The sequence below is a fragment of the Sebastes umbrosus genome, chromosome 3, assembly GCF_015220745.1.
Source record: "Sebastes umbrosus isolate fSebUmb1 chromosome 3, fSebUmb1.pri, whole genome shotgun sequence".
Taxonomy (NCBI): Eukaryota; Metazoa; Chordata; class Actinopteri; order Perciformes; family Sebastidae; genus Sebastes; species Sebastes umbrosus.
Window position 1 is genome coordinate 10,392,501 of NC_051271.1, and position 18,851 is coordinate 10,411,351.

The 18,851-nt window shown below is 39.0% G+C and overlaps 1 protein-coding gene across 8 annotated transcripts in view; it reads left to right on the top strand.

Annotated features, from left to right (window-relative positions):
- The window catches only part of rbfox2 (RNA binding fox-1 homolog 2), a 42,646-nt gene extending 24,269 nt beyond the window's left edge, over positions 1-18,377 (top strand). For 3 of the 8 annotated variants that reach the window (XM_037765701.1, XM_037765708.1, XM_037765706.1), the window contains 11 exons: positions 1,834-2,040; positions 3,813-3,980; positions 4,513-4,566; positions 4,699-4,791; positions 8,702-8,801; positions 9,642-9,698; positions 9,818-9,968; positions 10,513-10,558; positions 13,550-13,638; positions 14,361-14,433; positions 15,348-18,377. In XM_037765701.1, coding sequence (XP_037621629.1) covers positions 1,834-2,040; positions 3,813-3,980; positions 4,513-4,566; positions 4,699-4,791; positions 8,702-8,801; positions 9,642-9,698; positions 9,818-9,968; positions 10,513-10,558; positions 13,550-13,638; positions 14,361-14,433; positions 15,348-15,392 — 1,083 coding nt within the window. In that variant the 3' untranslated portion in view covers positions 15,393-18,377. Of the gene's footprint in view, positions 1-1,833; positions 2,041-3,812; positions 3,981-4,512; positions 4,567-4,698; positions 4,792-8,701; positions 8,802-9,641; positions 9,699-9,817; positions 9,969-10,512; positions 10,559-10,985; positions 11,023-13,549; positions 13,639-14,360; positions 14,434-15,347 lie in introns of those variants that run through there. The other 5 variants (XR_005206395.1, XM_037765704.1, XM_037765703.1 and 2 more) reach the window with 5 other exon arrangements.
- Positions 18,378-18,851: the final 474 nt, after the last annotated feature.

Genomic DNA, 18,851 nt, shown 5'->3' on the forward strand with positions numbered 1-18,851 from the left:
CAGAATATCATTACTTTTACTAATAAATTATTATTATTACTGCCTGTTATTAGTGCTTCTACTATTATTATTATTACTACTGCTAATAATGATGATGAAGATAATAATAATGATGATTAAAGTAGAAGGTGAACAGGAAGACGAACAAGAACAAGGAGATTAAGAAGACAAGAACAAGAAGACGCTGCCACATTGTTTAACCATTGCTTTTTTAATACTGTTCTCACTAATAGATTCTACCTCTATCTGCATCTCTTTTCTCAATTATTTGTTCAGTTTTCTAGTTCTTTAGCTCTTAATTTATGATAAATCCTAACGACAGACACTACCTGTCTCCGTCTTGATAAAGCTTTATTGAACTGTTTAAACAGGCACAACGATTGAATTATGTCCAGGACTTAATCACTCTATACCTGTCAAAGTGTGATTTGTTTTACTTTTATTAGCCATGTTCGCGGCAGCATGAAATTTGGTGCACACATTCAGGATGAATTTTAACATCTTTCCACATAATGCAATCATCAGGACAACATTTTAATTTGTCCATACTGTGGTATATGCGATAACATATTTTTATTATACTTTGACATTAGAATAAACCGAGCACTGCTTTCACTTCCATGCAATGCTACATTCCTGCTAATGTACAAAAACTGACATTGCGATATTTTTTTTCTGCTATATATGGATTGCAATATGAAACAATACAGGAATATTCACCCTACCCTTTTGTTAACTACATTTTACAGTTAAATGCTTCATTCTGGTCACTTTGAGAGCAAAATTGGCAACATTAAGATCTAGATACACAATTTTATGCTCTCAATTTAATCATAAACACATTGGTTGTATAGATTATATCTATACCCAAAATTGAAGCCAAAACATCTCAATCACCGGCTGATGGCTCGCTGTTAGTTTAGGAAGCGCTTGATTTAATACGCAGCAGTGTTTTCTATGAGCAGAACGCACATTTAAAACGTCAATATCTCAGGCGATCATTTAATTGTGGGAAGCTAAAATTGTGATCGCGATTAATATTCGATTAATTGTGCAGCCTTACCTTCCAGTGCAGTTATTAACAAGTTATAAAAAGATCTAAAAGACAGTGATGGTTGGTTTATCTTCTGCCATGCTTCTTCTATCACTCATCACCTTTTATCCTCCCATCCCCCCTTTACTCTCCGTCCCTGCTGTCTCCCTCCGCTCTCTAACTATTACCATTTAGGGTATCCATGTCCCACTGCCAACAGCAAGGAATGTGCGTGTGTGTGTGTGTGTGTGTGTGTGTGTTAATGCCTGTGTCGTGTTTGTGTTGTTCCACCATGTGTTTGTGGGTGCCTGTATTGTTCTCCTACTCACTCGGCACTGTATTTTTTTTTTCTGGGGGTAATAATAATGTTCACAAAATCCTTGGGCAGGCGTCCTCCTTACTAACAGTTGGTCTTTGTGTGAGCGTTTAGGTGTGTGGGTGTTTGCGTGTCAAAGGTGGTTTGTGTGCAGAGGCGTTTGTGAGTGTGTGTGCAGGCGTTAGACACTCACCATTGTACAACACTGAGTATGGAGGCATCTGACCCTCAATAATAGATGTGGCTGCAGTGAATATTTAATGGGTGGGGGGTGTGGATACATGCACACATTTACACGCACACACACACGCGAGGAAATGGAAATATAATATCCACGCCTGTATGACTTTTAGACTGAAGCTGTTGGGAAAGTGGTCTCTGTGTGGTCGGGTGATGCTCTCAGTAAGAGATACTATGGACGTTAGCCAGCCGGCTACTTTAGCTTTCACTCCTTCCTCACCCTCCTCTCTCTTTCTTCCAACAGGGCTCTCAGGATAGTGCTGGCGGTCAGGAGGGACTCGTACCTCCACCTTTCTCCGCATTCCCTCCACCTCCACCACCGCCCCCCCAGAACGGCCTGGCCCTGGATTACGGGGGCAGCCTGTACGCAGCGGGGGCCGTCCAGGGCCCAGTGGAAGCCGGCGGAGCAGCGAACAGCGCCGGCAACGTTGCCAACAGCCTCAGTGTCCAAGTGAGTGCCAGCCTCTGTCTCCGCGTGCTGCCCACATCAGGTGTTTGCCTTGAGAGCGTGCCGAGAGCGAGAGTGTGGAGGAGTATGCGTTATAGATTAAAAAAATAATAGTAAATCAATGAGATGCACCAATCTGACTTTCCTTCACACAATAGAAATTCTGATATTCAGAATCAGCGTACTGAACGGTACCAATAACCGATCTGATACCATTGTCCCTTTCCCCCAAATACAAAATCTGCAAACCTCTCTTGTGTAGGGCTGATTTAAGATCTTTCTTAATTTATGAGTAAAGTCAGGTGAAGCTGTAACTACACATTCAAGAGCATTTTAATTTACCTCCCTTCACAAATTCAAAACAGGTATGTGAACCCAAGACAGTTGCTCAGAGCTGTTTGAACCGCCAGCTTAGCATGAGTTTAGAGAGACGTGTTGTACGAGACGTGGATTTAGTTTATTTGCACAACTATTTGGATACAAAATACATACAACAGGAAAACCAGTAAGTTCAGTGCAGGAGAGGAAAGAAGACTGGAAGGCTTATTCAGACTGAGTCCTCTCCTATTGACACACAAACAAATGACATTATTACTCATGAAAAGCGAAATGACGTAAACAAAACAACAAACGAATAAAGAACACATAACAACATATATCTATATGCACAAAACTCACAAGCAAGCATAAACAGTAGTCAAAGAAAATAAAAGAAAGGAGAGAAAATCTAAGAAAAACAAACAGTAGAGTTCAGTAGATATATACAACTAACAGAATCATTAGTAACATTTCTAATGTTGTAATATTTCTACAACTACTACTCTCAGTTGTCTCAATCTTTCTATACTGCATACTGACGGTTGATGGCTGTATTTACATTTTACAGTTTATTAGATACACCTAGCTAAGACGAGTAGAGTCTAATTCAACAGCCCTGTTATAAATGCTACCATCATGAGGGCTATAACTGTTTTATAGAGGTGTTGATTCAACTGTCTGGTCATTTTGTGCTGCTGTTGAATTGTGTTTATACCGACAGATGTTTCCATTGTTTTGTCCACCTCATTTATGTAATTTAGGGTAGCATAATTAACAAAAACACTTCTTTCTATAATAAAACTGAATTATACAGTTAAGTTTACTAACTTTTCAAGCAAAAAGGCCAAATATTCTCTGGTTTCAGCTTCTTAAATGTGAGTTTTTCCTCCGTTTTATCTTTGGGCGTTGGACTGTTATGAGTAATTTGAAGACGTTACTTTTAGAGCTGCAACGATTAATCGATTAATTTAAATGAATTGCCGACTATTTTGATAATCGACTAATCGGTTTGAGTAAATTTTTAAGAAAGAAAAAGTAAAAATTCTCTGATTCCAGCTTCTTAAATGTGAATATTTTGTGGTTCATTTACTCCTGTGAATATCTTTGAGTTTTGGACAAAACAAGAGATTTGAGGACGTCATCTTGGGCTTTGGGAAACACTGATCAACATTTTCACCATTATCTAACATTTTATAGACCAAACAACTAATCGATTAATCGAGAAAATAACTGACAGATAAATCGACAATGAAAATAATCATTAGTTGTGGCCCTAGTTACATTGGGCTGTGGGAAATGGTGTGTTCATTTTTCACAATTTTCTGACATTTTCTAGACAAAAAGTTCAATCGATGAATCTAGAAAAAAACAGATTAATAGAAACTACATTTTGTTGCAGGCCTGCAGCTACAGTAAATAATAAAACTCTTCCTTTCTTCCCTGTCCGTTTGTCCCAGCAGTCAGATGGGTCCTCCCAGATTGACGGTCAGTCAGTTGTTGGCTCAGGAGGAGTCGGTGGCGGAGGGAGCATTGGAGATGATTCAGAAAAGGGGACTCCTAAGCGCCTCCACGTGTCCAACATCCCCTTCCGCTTCCGAGACCCCGACCTACGGCAGATGTTTGGGGTATGTAGACTGCAATATTCCCCCCGATTTCCACTATGAATCATCACATAACAGTAACCCAGAAAAGTAGCTTTGGATTAAAAGCATGCGGTTAGTAAAAATAATGACTCAAAGGACCAATCCAGTGACGTCAGCACTGGCTGTGTCCTCAGATGTCTTTATACTGTTTATTCCCTGTCCTTGAGTGGGATTTTACATGAAAATAAGGCTCCGTCATATCTGTTCCAGCTAAAAGGAATTGTAGTATTTGACTAAAAAACAAAACCTTTACCTGGAATATCATCTTTTAGAAAGATTATTTAAAGCCAGGTGTAGAAAAAATCTGGTCTCATACTCTGCCTTTTTATGTAAGAGGAATGCCTCTAAAATGTGGTGCAGAGGCAAGGAAGATATGGTGGAAGAAAAGACTGCCAGAGCTGGCTGGCTGCCAGCTCATCATGGTTGAACAGTGCTGACACCCCGTGGCAAGACGCAGTACAAGACGTCCATGCTTGTTCAGCCTCTTCATCTCCTGTTTCTTTTTGTTTTTCAGCAATATGGCAAAATCCTCGACGTCGAGATCATTTTCAACGAGAGGGGATCCAAGGTAGGAAGCTGGAACGACGTGTACTTTTTAAACAGTTGTAAACCAAAATGAGCTCAGAAGCTTACCATCTACCTTCTCTTGCTCTCCCCCTCCTTTCCTTTTTCCATTTTCCCCCGTCTCCTCTGCCTTCAGGGCTTCGGTTTTGTAACATTCGAGACAAGTGCAGATGCAGAGAGGGCCAGAGAGAAGCTTCACGGTACGCTGGTGGAAGGACGTAAAATCGAGGTAACTCACCAAAAAACGGCGACCATTCTCTCCTCTGTTTCCCCTCCATGTCCGACAATGAGAGTTTGTTTCTGGTCGTTTCTGCCCCAGAGAAGGTTTCCGGGTGGCTGTATGTGTTTGACTCTAACCCCTCTGGCTTCACTATAGCATGGTGCAGTGGTGCCGTGCACACAGACGTCTCTTTTGACGGCACTTCCTGTCGATGTCTATGCTGTTGTTGTTGTTGTTGTTGATGTTGTGGGCTGTCCATTGCACCTCGATCTTAAAGCTGTGTGGTTTGCAAAGCATGCTGTGTGGAGTGGCTACACAACAGGCATGGCCCGGCGAGACGTCACTACGGCACGGTCGCTGACGATATCCGCTTCTGTCACAGCATGTAGGATCTTTTCTTTTTTTTATTCGTTTTCCTGCACCTTTTCCATCACCATCATCACTTCTTCCATGATCATGATGAGTGGCACATCTTTGGTTTATGGTTGTGTTAATGACTGGAAGGGCAGTTAATAGCCTCTCAGTTATTTTTCCTCTGAAAAAAAAAAAGTGCTTGCTGGTGTCTGTAAGAGGCTACTGTATGTTGCATGGATGGATCATAAGGTCAAATATCGTCATGGAGTTCTTCACTCTTCAGTTAATATTACACGGGTGACTCTGGGTGGCAGTTTTTTTAATGTTTGACGTGTTAACAGACTGATGCATGATGGGGAGCATTTTCAGGGGGCAGTTTTTTGGGGAATGAGACTGCCGTGAGAAGTGTGGTGTCATTTCTGATGCTTCAAAAAAAAAAAGCTGACTGTTTAATTTCAGACGTGCGAGGTGAATGGTAAAATAAAAAAAAAAATGTTTTATTTACACACACACATTTGCATCCACCACTCCTGAAAAAGAACACCAGATCTCATGGAAGTGCATTTTGTTGTTACATCTGTTTTTTTAATTTGTCAGCATGAGCTCGGATTTCAGTTGCAAAATGGCCTTGGAGATCAGATACACCATGCTTTCGCCATTTGCTCTGGCTCTTGATTTTAAAATCACGCTTCCTTTTTTTTGTTTTTCACTTGCCACTAAAGCTCCTCTGCATGGTCTCGAATGTCTTGCACTCTTCTCTGTCTCTGTGTGGGTGTGCAGGATTAGAAATATGGAGGGCGGAGAGAGAATGAACATGTGAAGAGAATGCAATAGATAGCTGTCGTTCCCTCTCCTTTCTTTTATGTATTTTTTTTATTTTTTATTGGTTCTCCTCCATCTCTCTCCACTCTTTTTCACCAGGCCAGTCTGTCCGTCTGTCTGTCTGTCTGTCTGTCTGTCTGTCTGTCTGTCTGTCTGTCTGTCTGTCTGTCTGTCTGTCTGACTCTCCCAGTTTGTGTGTCCCCATATGCGCCTGCATTTCTGCTGTCCATCCCTCCCCCCCATATCTCTGTCCATTTCCCTGTCCTGTGATGTAGTCAGGTAGCATAAACACGGAGATTTAAGTTTGATTTTGAGTGATTTATTTTGTCAGTTATTTGAATATAATCTGGGCAACAATAACGGGTAGTTTCCCTCCCAAGGTAGATTTTAATTTATGACATTTTCTGTTTCCATTTGTTATCAACTTTTTATGATCTGTGTTTGTAGCGGGTTTAAAACCAGTAGAGGTTATAGATTGTTGTCAAATGGCTGATACTTGTAGGTGACTGTTGACACGTGACCTGTTACATCACTTCCTCTCTACCACATGGTGGGGGTTGCTTTTCATTACCTCGTTTTGTTTATGTTTTCTTTTTTTGGTTCATCATTTCTTTTTTTTTCCTTTTTTTTTTTTTTACATATATTTTCTCTATTTCCCTGATGATTTTTGTATGTTGTTGTTGTTGTCAGTCTCCACGGTAACTGCTCGCGTGTCCTCACGCCGTTTCCCTGGCAACGGTAAGTTGTGTACACATGGCATCATCTTTGAATGACCCCTCCCCCCACCCCATCCGTCCAAAAAAAAAAAATTTAAATAAAATGCACCCAACACCCAAATGAAGGACTCCTTTACTGAAGGGAGCTTGATTGATTGATTGATTGACAGAACCTGATTGGCTAATCCTGTGATTGATTGGGGAGGTGGTGAATGAAACGATTACGAGATTAGCCATTGATCGCATGGCATTATAAAGGCCACTTGTATAACTGAATGTACTGCATCTATCTGCAAGTGCAACAACTATGACTACCACTTCTTATGCATTCATTCCAATCACCTCTCTAACTGCATTCAGCATTTAATTCCAGAGCTGTATATCCTGCATGGTTTACTCTCTTTCTCGTCATCTGTATGACGCCATATAGTACTATGTCATCTCTCTGTGTCATGTGTCAGCCAATAGCTGCATTTTTGCACCTTAGTGGGACAGCATGCTGAGCATGAGTGCTATGTTAGCTTTACTGGAGAGAGGATTATAGTTGTCTGTATATCATGGTGTGCTGTAGTACTTGACGATCACTTTCTGTACCACTTTGTAGACTGCAGACAGTTGTAGAGGTATGGCTGTTTTAGACTTAACATATCAAATTAAAGATGCATATATATGGATGAATAGTGTGCGCCCAAAAGAGGATGCAAGCTTATTCTACTTCAAAGCAAATCTACTCTCCATATGTAATATGTTCACTTCTAGCCTTTTTTAAGAAAGAAAAAAAGCTGCCATGAATTAATCTGTAGACCCCAGCAAAGCAAACGTAAAAAATGTGTGCCACTGATTAAGTAACGGCAGCTTTTCTTTGTTCTGATTTCTGTAACGAGGTGTCCTTGTTTTACTTTTTGATCAGTTTGGTTCTGGATGGTGTGTGTTGGTGGTTGTGTGCTTCGAGGTCTCTCTGGTGTGCGACACTGATCTGGAATGCCTGGCAGTGTTTCACAACCATGGTTTGATTTGATTTTTTTGAGGAATGATATTTGCATCCCCCATCGTCTCTGTCTTTATCTTTAGACTTCTCTCTCTCTGTATTCTCCATTCATCATTTCTCCATTGTTGCTCCTGTACAGTTAGATCCAATGTAGGCAAATGGTCAGATGTATTTTTGTATGTGTGTATCGCATCTTGTCGTTTCTGTTTGTTCATTAGAAGAATTGCACATTTGGATGGATTGTTCACACTCTCTCTCTCTTCTCCACATCATGTATGTGTTTTTCTGTGTCTTTTCATGTGGACTGGCTCCTCCTGCATCCCTCTATATTTCTGTCTTTTCTCTGTCGTTCTCTCTCCCTCCCCTCCCTCCTTTTTCTGTATGATGTGTATTGGACTGGGAGGGCTGCCAACCTTTTTTGATTGGTCTCTTGCTGCATCTGATGCTTGCTGATTGGCTAGTTTTGCTCACCTCTGGTGATGTGATGCGCTCTTGATTGGCTGCGTGTAATTTGTGTATGAAACTCTTTGATTGATGTTTTTTGCATTGTGTTCAACTGATGAATCTGCCGCTTAATTCACCTTCTTTTTCCCTCCTTTTTTTTAAAGGTAGCAATATACTGGTCTTGGATTTCTTTTTGAATGCTTTTGTTCTGAAATATTTTGTTGTTTTTCTTTGTTCTGTGTGCCAATGGTTGCATTGTTTGTGTGCAAAACTGCCTGACTTACTCACCAGGATCCTTGTTTTCAATGTCTTTCTCCTTTAAAAGAAGTGCATGCATCAAATACCATCGCAGCTCATCAACAGAATTAACCTCTGTCATAAGTAAAAAAAACTGTTTCAAGTATAATGACACCTCACACTTTAAAGTTCAATATGAAAACTCTGATCATCATGTGTCTGAGAATACATTCAGTTTAAGAAAGCTTTAAAACACAAACTATAATGTGATTGGATTCTGCATCATTCAATTCCTCAATGCTTGTTTATCCGTTAAACTGGGTCGACTCAGCCCCTGACCGTTTTTTCTGGTGTCCAGGTGAATAACGCCACAGCCAGAGTGATGACGAACAAGAAGATGACCACCCCTTACTCTAACGGAGAGGGCCTTGCGACATTGCCATACGGTAATGCATACGGTAACTTAAGAACAGCTGATTTTTTTGTTTTGTTTGATAAATGGTGACTATGCTGGGCAATATAGCTAAAATTAATATATCCATATAGATAAAAGTATTGGTTTCCAATGTAATGCATTATATCCACAAAACAAAAGCATCAATTACTTTTTTTTTTTTAAATTTAAAGTTGGACAATATAACTTCGCTAAACAATAGCATAGGGTTGCAACTGATGATTATTTTCATTGTTAATTAATCTTTCAATTATTTTCTCGATTAATTGATTATTTGTTTGAACAAACAGTTATTTTGTTTCTATTAATCTGCCAAATTGTCATGAAAATGTCATAAAATTGTGAAAAAGTACCACACAATTTCCACAACCCAAAGTAACTAGGGCTGTAACTAACGATTATTTTCATTGTCGATTAATCTGTCAGTTATTTTCTCAATTAATCGATTTGTTGTTTGGTCTATAAAGAGCAGAAAATCTTGAAACATATCGATCACTGTTTCCCAAAGCTCAAAGACATTCAGTTTACTGTTATAGAGGAGTAAAGAAACCAGAAAATATTCACTTTTAAGAAGCTGGAATCAGTGGATTTCGACTTTTTTTTCTGAACACTTACTCTAATCGATTATCAAAATAGTTGATGATTAATTTAATGATTAACAACTAATCGATTAATCGTTCCAGCTCTAGTGCAGACAGACCGTCAGGAAGCTTTATACATCCTCTCTTTACAATGAACAACAAAATGAACAGCAAAGATCACCGAACAAATGCACAAATCATAAAATGTCTGGTTGCTTCAGTCAAGTTTCAAATGTAAATTTTCATTTTTTTGTTGACTCTAGCTGGATGGAAATTGAGTCCCATGGTCCAAGCCATGTACAGCCCTGAACTCTATACAGGTACGACAACAAAGATTAGCTTCATACTCACCGAGACCGATGGAGACGAGATGCACAAATAATGTTGTGGTCTTGAAGGCATTTATGAAGCTCTTCTTTCTACCCTCTCTGTGTCTCAGTACCGGGGTTTCCGTACCCAGCAGCAGCAGCAGCAGCAGCTGCCTCCTCCGCTGCGACCTTTCGAGGCGCTCATCTCCGTGGTCGTGCTCGGCCCGTCTACAGCGCTGTCAGGGCAGCTGTGCCACAACCTGCCATCCCTACCTACCCGGGGTAAACACACACTCACGCAAACATAAATAACTAAACCAGTAAACTGCTATTGATAATGAAAATTAGACATAATGATACTCTTCTTAAAATGCATGACTTCACTTAGTTAAAAATAATACTTCATAATTGTGCATGCTGTGTGTTTGAATATATTTTTATTGAGATATTGAAATTGAGAGTTTGCCGAGCTGAAATACCATTTCCTTGTACCTCAAAGGTGATAATGATACTTAAGTGATGAAATTGAGTCTAGCAGTAGTATCACTCTAAAGTTGGTGCATTTACATACAAAGAGGTGGTATTTTTGTCTTGCATGTTGCACGGTGTGTAATAATCTCACCCTTCTTTCTTTTCTCTCTTTCACAATCTGTTTGGCACCGTCCTCTCAACTCTCTCTCTCCCCCAATCGTCACTCTTGTTTGTTGTTTTCTGCAATGCCCACATGGTGGCGCATCACACCATCTTTTTGTTTTGTTTGTTTTCGCCTCTCCACCACCGCTCCTCTCTCCTTTTCCTTCCTTCCTTTCTCGTCTCTCTCTCTCAGTGTGATGGCCTATCAGGATGGCTTTTACGGTGCAGCTGATCTCTATGTAAGTATACCTCTCTCTCCTCTACTGCCTCACTCCTCATCTACGTTTTCCCCCTCTTGCCTGTGGGTTTTCAAGTGTGAAACGGCACGGACCAAACCCATAGAGACGTGTACTTTTGGGTGTTTTGATTCATCACAGCTAGAGACATTTTATGTTCCCCTGACTTTATCTTAAATTATCTTTTTTTTTTAAATGACAGAATAATTGAACTCGTCACTTATGTTTTCTGTACAATCTCCCATGAAATGTTCCTTCATACAAATATAAAAATAGCACAGACATACACTTTCATCATTCACGAGTAGACTCCTCTAGGGTTTGTCTCTGTGCATTTGTGAGTTTAGTTTGTACCAATGTGATTATGAGTGTGTATGTGTGCGTGCGTGTGTGACCAGGTTGACAATAGCTGTTTCTGTTCTCTCTGTAGACTAGTGTTTCAGGACATTAGTGGCAGATTGCCCCAGGTAGGGTTTACACACTCTGTGTGAGAGCCAGTGTGCATCCTCCTCGTCTCCAATGACTGCGTGCTGCTAGACATTATTGACCATCTGAGATTGAAATGCCTTCTCTGTCTTCTTCTACTAACTCACTGGATTCTGACATGGGTGGAGTTGCGGAAGGGGGAGAAAAGAATTAAGTTGAAATCTGAATTCGTGAAGACATAAAACGTCTATTCATAAATTATCTATAGGAGAGATGGATGTACATTTTAGAGTAAATTAGGTGCAGTATTGAAGGTTAATACTTGGAACAGTGGGTCACTTTCTTTAACCAAATTCTGCACTCGTGATAAAGTTTTCAAGTCTATTCCGTGACAATTCATCCAGCTGAATATGTACATTTTGTTCTTTTCCTCAGTGTGAGAACAAAGACATTTTGTCTTATTTTGGCGGCGTCCCAAGGTGACACCCTACAGCAATGAATTTAATACTTTTCATTATGTTCTTGTGGAAAGATGCATTAGAACACATTGTTTTATATTATTTGACATTTAGGGATGCACCGATCCAACTTTTTCAGTTACGATACTGATGGTGATACCTGGGCTTTGGCTATCAGCCGATAACGAGTACCGATCCGATACCAGTGTTTAATTAATAAGCTGTATGCCTCACTGTGTGGAAGTAACTGGGATCATTCTGTTATGTGTAAGACAACAACAGGCCTGACTGATTGAGCATTGTTTTCTTTGCAAAACAAAATGTAACAAATAAATACATAGACATAAATTTATTGAATTGTTATTTATTATTAAAATAATAAATCATACACCGACTTGGTAGAAAATCTTCAAATTGAACAGGAATTACAATTTAAGTGTAAACCTTTTTTAATGCAGCGACAAATTGGTCAACAGGAATTCAATTTCCAGTATATAATGTATGTAATATATGCATATAGAATTTGAATTGAATAGATAGCCTCCACTGTCATGATATTTGCTATTTGGGTCATTATCGGCCCAATATCCGATATCGGTGCATCCCTAATTTTCATCACACTCTTTTATTCCAAAATCAGAAAACATGTAAAAAGAATTGCCCAAAACTGGAATAATTTCAAGCCAAGACATGCTGTCTTTTTGTTATACTTTTTCCATTAATTAACTCTAAAACTATTTATTGTACACAAACTTACCATATGAAGTATTATGCGTCTTTTAGAGTCTATTTTATTTGGTGATATTGCCAAGCTTGAAATACAAACAGAACACAATATAAATAAGACATGAATAATGAAATTACAACCTGAGACGTATCCAGTAGTCGGAGGGATGTAGGAGAGTTTCTATCAGCAGTTGATTCAGACCCCTTCCAGGAATCTCCCTATCTGTTTCACCTGTGGCATGCTAACTGAATCAATGTCGGCATGCAGACATATTTACAAGGCTGACTCCTCCCCCAAGTCCCCCTATTTCCTCCCTCCTTTTTCTATAAACCCCCCTTTTTTCTGTCATTCTTTATTTCACTTCTTATCGCTCTGTTCATTCTTTCTTCTTTCTCTCAATAATTTAAACCTTTTTTGTTTAAAGTGTCATCTGGCATTAGCACTTCTTCTTCTTCTATTTTTATTATTCTCTTTCCTTGCACTATGACTCTTCCTCTTCCTCACCTATTTTCTGCATCACCTCCTCTCTCCTTTTATCCCTCTTTATCCTCTTCCCCACCTCCCCGGTCCAGCCTTCCTCCCATAGCAGCAACTGTGTGGTCCTGAATGCGGGGACTTGGTCGTGACTGATCCTTTAGGGTAGAATGCAGCGGTGTTTGTTTGTTTTTTTATAGGGATGTTTGGCCTAATACGCTGTACGTTCTGAGTTTGGGAAAGCATGCTGTGTCTGTCAGTGATTGGTCGCTGGCCATGTGAGCGCGTGTTTGTGTGTGTGTGTGTGCCCTTTTTAATCCGACTGGCTGACTGTCTTCTTACACCTGTAGTTTTTGTTCATCAGCTGTTCATCTAAACATAAATAATGACACAATCATCTTGCCACCCCTTCCCCTTTCTTTAACTGTGTGTTTTTGGTAGGGGAACCGGGGTGGGGCACAGTTATGGGTATGAAATCTCTCTCCCTCCATGTCCAACGCACAGTGAGAAAGATGATGTACTTTAATGTTGCACAGGGGAACTCTGCAAACAGTAAAACACAATAAGTACAATTAAATATGTTTTTTTTCCGGGGTTAGTCATGGAGGGAGAGACCCACACAGAGCCTGAGCTACATCCTTGTGAATGCTATACTGCACCAGATTAGCCAGTTTTGCTGACTGTCTGCTTGTTAATCTTTCGCTCTCTTCTCAGCAGTTTTCCTCACAATGTAACACTTTAGATTAACTACTAGTCTGTTTAGTGTTTAGAGGAAATACAGCAAACCGTTAACAATAATTCACTCTTGTTTCTGTTTTGTCCCACCTCTCCCTTCATTGTGTCTTTCTCCTCTATCACACACACACTACCCCTCTTCCATCTCTCTTCTCTTTCATTGCCTCATCGCAGGGTGGATATGCAGCGTATCGTTACGCCCAGCCGACTGCGGTAGCGACTCCTGCAGCAGCGGCGGCTGCAGCAGCAGCTTACAGTGACAGGTGAGTGGACCGTCCGGCACATCTTGAAGTCTCCTCTGACACCTGCAGAACTTGAGATGTTGGCTGCTTGCTTGCAGCACTATCCTCTGTCACTAAGTAGTCATTTTATTTAAAAAACACACTTAAAATAACACAAGTGCTGTACATTTATCAAGGCGAGGGTAAATTGGAAGTAATTTGGTGTTTCATTCCTACAGAAATCATCGACCAGGGGGTGAATCTTTTAAAACAAAAGCCCTCTTTCCTCCAGCAGTTACAGTATACTAGTCACCTTATGCTATGCAGGGTTATTATAGCAAACTAAAACTGAAACTAATACGAAAGTAAGTAGTGAAAAATAATTTTAGTAAACTAAAACAAAACTAAAACTAAATTTAAACGACAATCCCTGGGTACAAAACTAATAAAAATAAAATATCAATGAACATAAATTCATTTCGGCTTTATTTTTTTTTTTAACAAAAACAAACTAAAACTACTGTAAAACTAAATATAAAATAAAAACTAAAACTGGAAAACTGAAACTAAACTAAAACTGGCTAACGCCCTCTGAAAACTAACAAAACTAAACTATGTGGAAAAGTCAAAACTAAAATAAAATAAAAATTAATTGAAAATTCAAAACTATTATAACCTTGGTGCTATGAGCCAATTATTTTTTTTTTGTTCTTCAGAATATAATGCAATACCTCATGTTTGATGTGTTTGTTGTTTTCTGATAGCTACGGACGAGTTTACACGGCAGACCCCTACCATGCTGCGCTCGCTCCGGCTGCCTACGGTGTTGGAGCCATGGTAAGTCCATAAAGCCCATTAAACTGTCAAGCATTCAAAGGATTAAGCAAGTGATAGTCTATATGTTTCTTTTCATCAACAATTCCCATGAAGGAGCAAAACCAACAATGTGTTAGTCCGTTTGACCAAAACGAGTCACAAATAAATTGTTTGATTTTTGCTCGGCACTGTAGTTTTTAGCTCAAAAGAGGAATAAATTGTACATTTGTTAGAAAATGTTGATGATTGGATTACAATGTGGGACACTGCTCTGGAGCCCTGAAAAGTTTGAGGCTTTCTGTTTTGAAAATGTTGTTTGGGAATTTGTAGCATTAAAACACAATATCAACTGACCTGATGGGGCCTTTTAAAGGAGCAGTGTGTAGCATTTAGACGGGTGTATTGGCAGAAATGGAAAATAATATTAATAAGTATGTTTTCTTTAGTGTATAATCACGTTTTTGCAACAGCCACTTGTAGTTCTCCTACACGCTTGGCACAAGGGAGATATTTCAGTTGGTTGCAATCTGCAACCTCGCCGCTAGATATCGCCAGATTCTACACACTGCACCTTTTTAAGTTGTGTTTTTAAGAAGGTCCATGTGTCAAAATCTAGTTTTAACACAAAGTTACTGTGTTTGAATAAATTACTACGCAGCAAATCTGGAGCCAGGTAGTATTCCAGCATAGAGAAAAACAGAAGACATTGCACAAATAGTGGGAGGATTTTTGTCCCCTATATCAGGGTTTTTGCTGCACAGAAAATACTTTTGATATGAATTGAGTAGGATGAATTTATTGTTGGTTTTGGTCTTTTTATGGGATTTATTCACAATTAAGAAAATATAGAATATGACCAGACTGATCATTTACTGAATAATGTCACTTTGGAAAAGACTTTATTCACTAAATGTTTGTCTTTTGTTGTTTCACAGGCCACACTGTACAGGGGAGGCTACAGTAGATTTGCCCCTTACTAAAGACACTACATTTCCCAGGAGCTCCTCTCTTCCATTGAATCACTCTGAAAGAGCTCCCTCTGTTGTCGTGGAGGTGGACTGCACCCAGTTTTAAAGTGTGGAGACGCCCACAACAAAGATATTTCAGATCCCACCCCTGAGCAGTCCCCAAGTTTTCTTATATACGCTACTACAGAAATAGAGGAATGCTGTATTAAAGACTGATGGATGGCCTTTACATAAAAAAAGAAGAAAAAAAAAAGACTTAAAATGGCCACCTTCCCTATTGCACGGCTGTAATATAGTCCCCCCTTCTTAATCCCTCGGCACTCAGCAGCACAAGACTCGCGATGGAGCCCAGATGTTCTTCCAAAGGCTGTATGTGGATCACTGACATTTAAACAGCTGTCAACCGTGTATGAGAGAGAGCGGAGTGCTGTGTGGCCTGCACACACTCAACATTTAAGGAAACAGAGAGGGGAATCAAAGTGTCCACAAAACGTCGGAGCGGTATAGGAAGCAGGAAGGTGCATCGAAAGAGAACCTTAAAAAACATTTTGAACCAGAATGACGAGTCACTAAAATGATAAAAAAAAAAAACACCCACTGATGGGATTTTTATAATTCCTCCTTAACGTGGACAGATAGTAACGAGAGAGGATTTCCATTCTTGCTGTGTTCTGGTAGAGGGAGGCTGAACATGGCGGCTCGGAGGCATGATGTGTGACGGTTTATACAGAAATCACGTCCGAAAGCTGAAGGGAGGGAGGGTTATTAGAGCTGTTCCTTACCTCAAGTTTTCTTAGTATGTGGAAATGGTGAACCTTTAAACTTAAAATTGTTATGATATGCAAAGAAATTAGTTTAGAGAAAAAAAGTTACCAAATTATTATTATTATTATTATTATTGTAATTATTCTCATTATTATTCTTATAAAAAAACATTATTTTGTTTGACTCTGCAGCCAGTGCTGTTACGGGACAAGTAGATCCAACAGTGAACCTCGGGGTTAAAATCAGAAAATGAGCATCTATATGTCAAATCTTTTTTGACTACAACTATAGTCTCACATCGTCTTTCTCATGCACAGGATTTCACTTCACCAAAAAACCACAACTAAAACACTACAAAAAAGTTCAACACTAAAACATTGTCTTCTTTAAAATTGATTTTTAGCTTTAGATCCAAACAAAATCATCCACCCACAACCCCGGGGGTTCAAGTATTTGTTGATCCTTTAATGTAGAGATTTATTATTTGGATTTTCCCCTCATGCTCCATCTTTTATAGAGCAAAGTCCAACATTGAATGAGTCTTCCTGAAACATACTTTAGTCGGTTAAATGTGTTCGAGATGCTGCCAGCAGCGATTACTGAGCAAGAGAGAGATTCTGTCGGTGAGTTAATAGAAAATATTTAAATGCAAAACACCTTACTATTGTGCATATTTCTATACCGTTGTATTCTATATTTCCAAAACGTGGCTTTTTTTGGCTTTTGTTTTTGTTCCAAAGATTTGTAGAAAGCACATTTTTCTGCCGTATGTATAAATATATCATCTTTGTTATTATCATATTCCTTGATAATCCTATGGCTGTCTTTATTTACTTCTTTTTCATCTTCTGTTTGTCTTTTTTTTATTATATATCTGCAAGTGTTGTTCCTTCTCCAGTAAGGTGCAAGTTCAATTTCAAGTTTAGTTTTGTTTTGTTTTTTACTTTGGAGTCGAGATCTTGAGTCGAGGGCGTACCTGAGAGGTGACAAACTAAAGGTATGCAGGTAACACTACCAAACTTTTGTCCTCTTTTTAAATATTCTGTCAATCCAGGTTTGTTTTTGTTTTGTTTTGGGTTGATTATCCGTTAGCATGACATTTATTATATTTCAAAACATACAGGAACGGCTGGATTTTTCTTTCTTTATTTGCGTCCATATTTTGGTGACTGATACATCTGGTGTGAATGAACATAGGCGTGTAGCACTTTGGTTTAAACCAACTGTGTTTCTTTCTTTTTGAGTTTTTTTATTTCAACAGTTATTGTTTTTGTTTGAAGCAGGCTCCTTACATTTCAGTGGTTAAATCTGCCAGCGTGGTTGCTCCAGGTTTATTTGAAGATATCCAGTAAAAATGTCTGAAAGTATTATCTCTCACACATAAGCAGGTTAATATTCCAACATGGTGAAAATCAAAATGTCATTGTGGAATATGATCTAAGTTAAACAGGGCCGTTATCGTTTGTTTTTTTTACCTGTAAACTAATTTCAAAACTACCGTTGTGTTTTCCATTTCTCAAATTTGGAAAAACAGGTCAATAAGATGTTTTTTTTTGTTTATTTTATTAAATGTGCTGCTGTTGGATTTTCACATGACATTTATCATTTTATTTGTAATATCTCCAACTTACTACAGAATGTGCTCTGGACAAAAAAAAAAAAGAAAAAAAGAAACCTAGCCAAAGATGCTAACTTACAGTCCCCAGCACGTTCTGGTTCTCAGCCTGAAAAAGTGCTACACAAAATACACAAAGATGGACTTATGAAGCCACTGAAGGCATGGACAAACCAGCATGAGCGATACTTGTCAAGTTTAAAAAAAAAAAAAAAAAAAGTTTTGCATGAATCTTGTGTCTTTCATATTTGACTCCTGAGCAGCCGAGTCCAGTTGCGTTCTTCTTTACCACTAAACTCTGTGGAGAAATGACGGGCAGCTAGCAGGTTTGAAGCTAGCTAACACAACAAAGAGCACAGTGCTGTTTGGCAAAAAGGCCTGCTGACAAACGAAATGGCTGCCGCACAAAATAAACACGTGGCAGCTTCATTTTCCTGTCATGGTTTTCTTGCCGCTGTATTATAGTAAACTATGTGGCCATTCTTCATAGTTGCTATGGTTTCTCAATGAACAGTCCTCTCCCTCTGTCATGTCTATATCCCCCCTTGACTGCCATTATGTTTTTTAGTTATTGAATGTCCATATAAAATGTTTTATATAAAAATGTTTTGTTGTGATCAAGCTTTCATGTTGTTTTCTTTTTGGTATTCTATTTATTTAGTAAAAATGGATGAGCGTTATCTTGTAGTTCTTCACATTATTGTACACACAGACAGTGCCAGTATGGGTGCTGATTATTAATTTAAAGGTCCCATATTATAAAAAAAGTGAGATTTTCATGTTTGTTTTATTATAAAGCAGGCTTAAGTCCTATATAAATACTGTGAAAGTATCGAAACACTCAATCCACAGGGAAATACACACAGCCCGTATTCAGAAACTCTGCATTTGAAACAAGCTGTCAGGATTTCTGCCCATTTGTGATGTCACGAATATACAATATTTAGACCCCTGACACAATTTTAAATGTAAACATTCTAAATGTGTCCCAGTTTATTCCTGGTTGCAGTGTATGTGAATGTCATCAGCTGACAGGAAGTACACGTGGACCCAAGCCGTTGCTTAGCAACGCAATTCTGTTGTAAATTCCG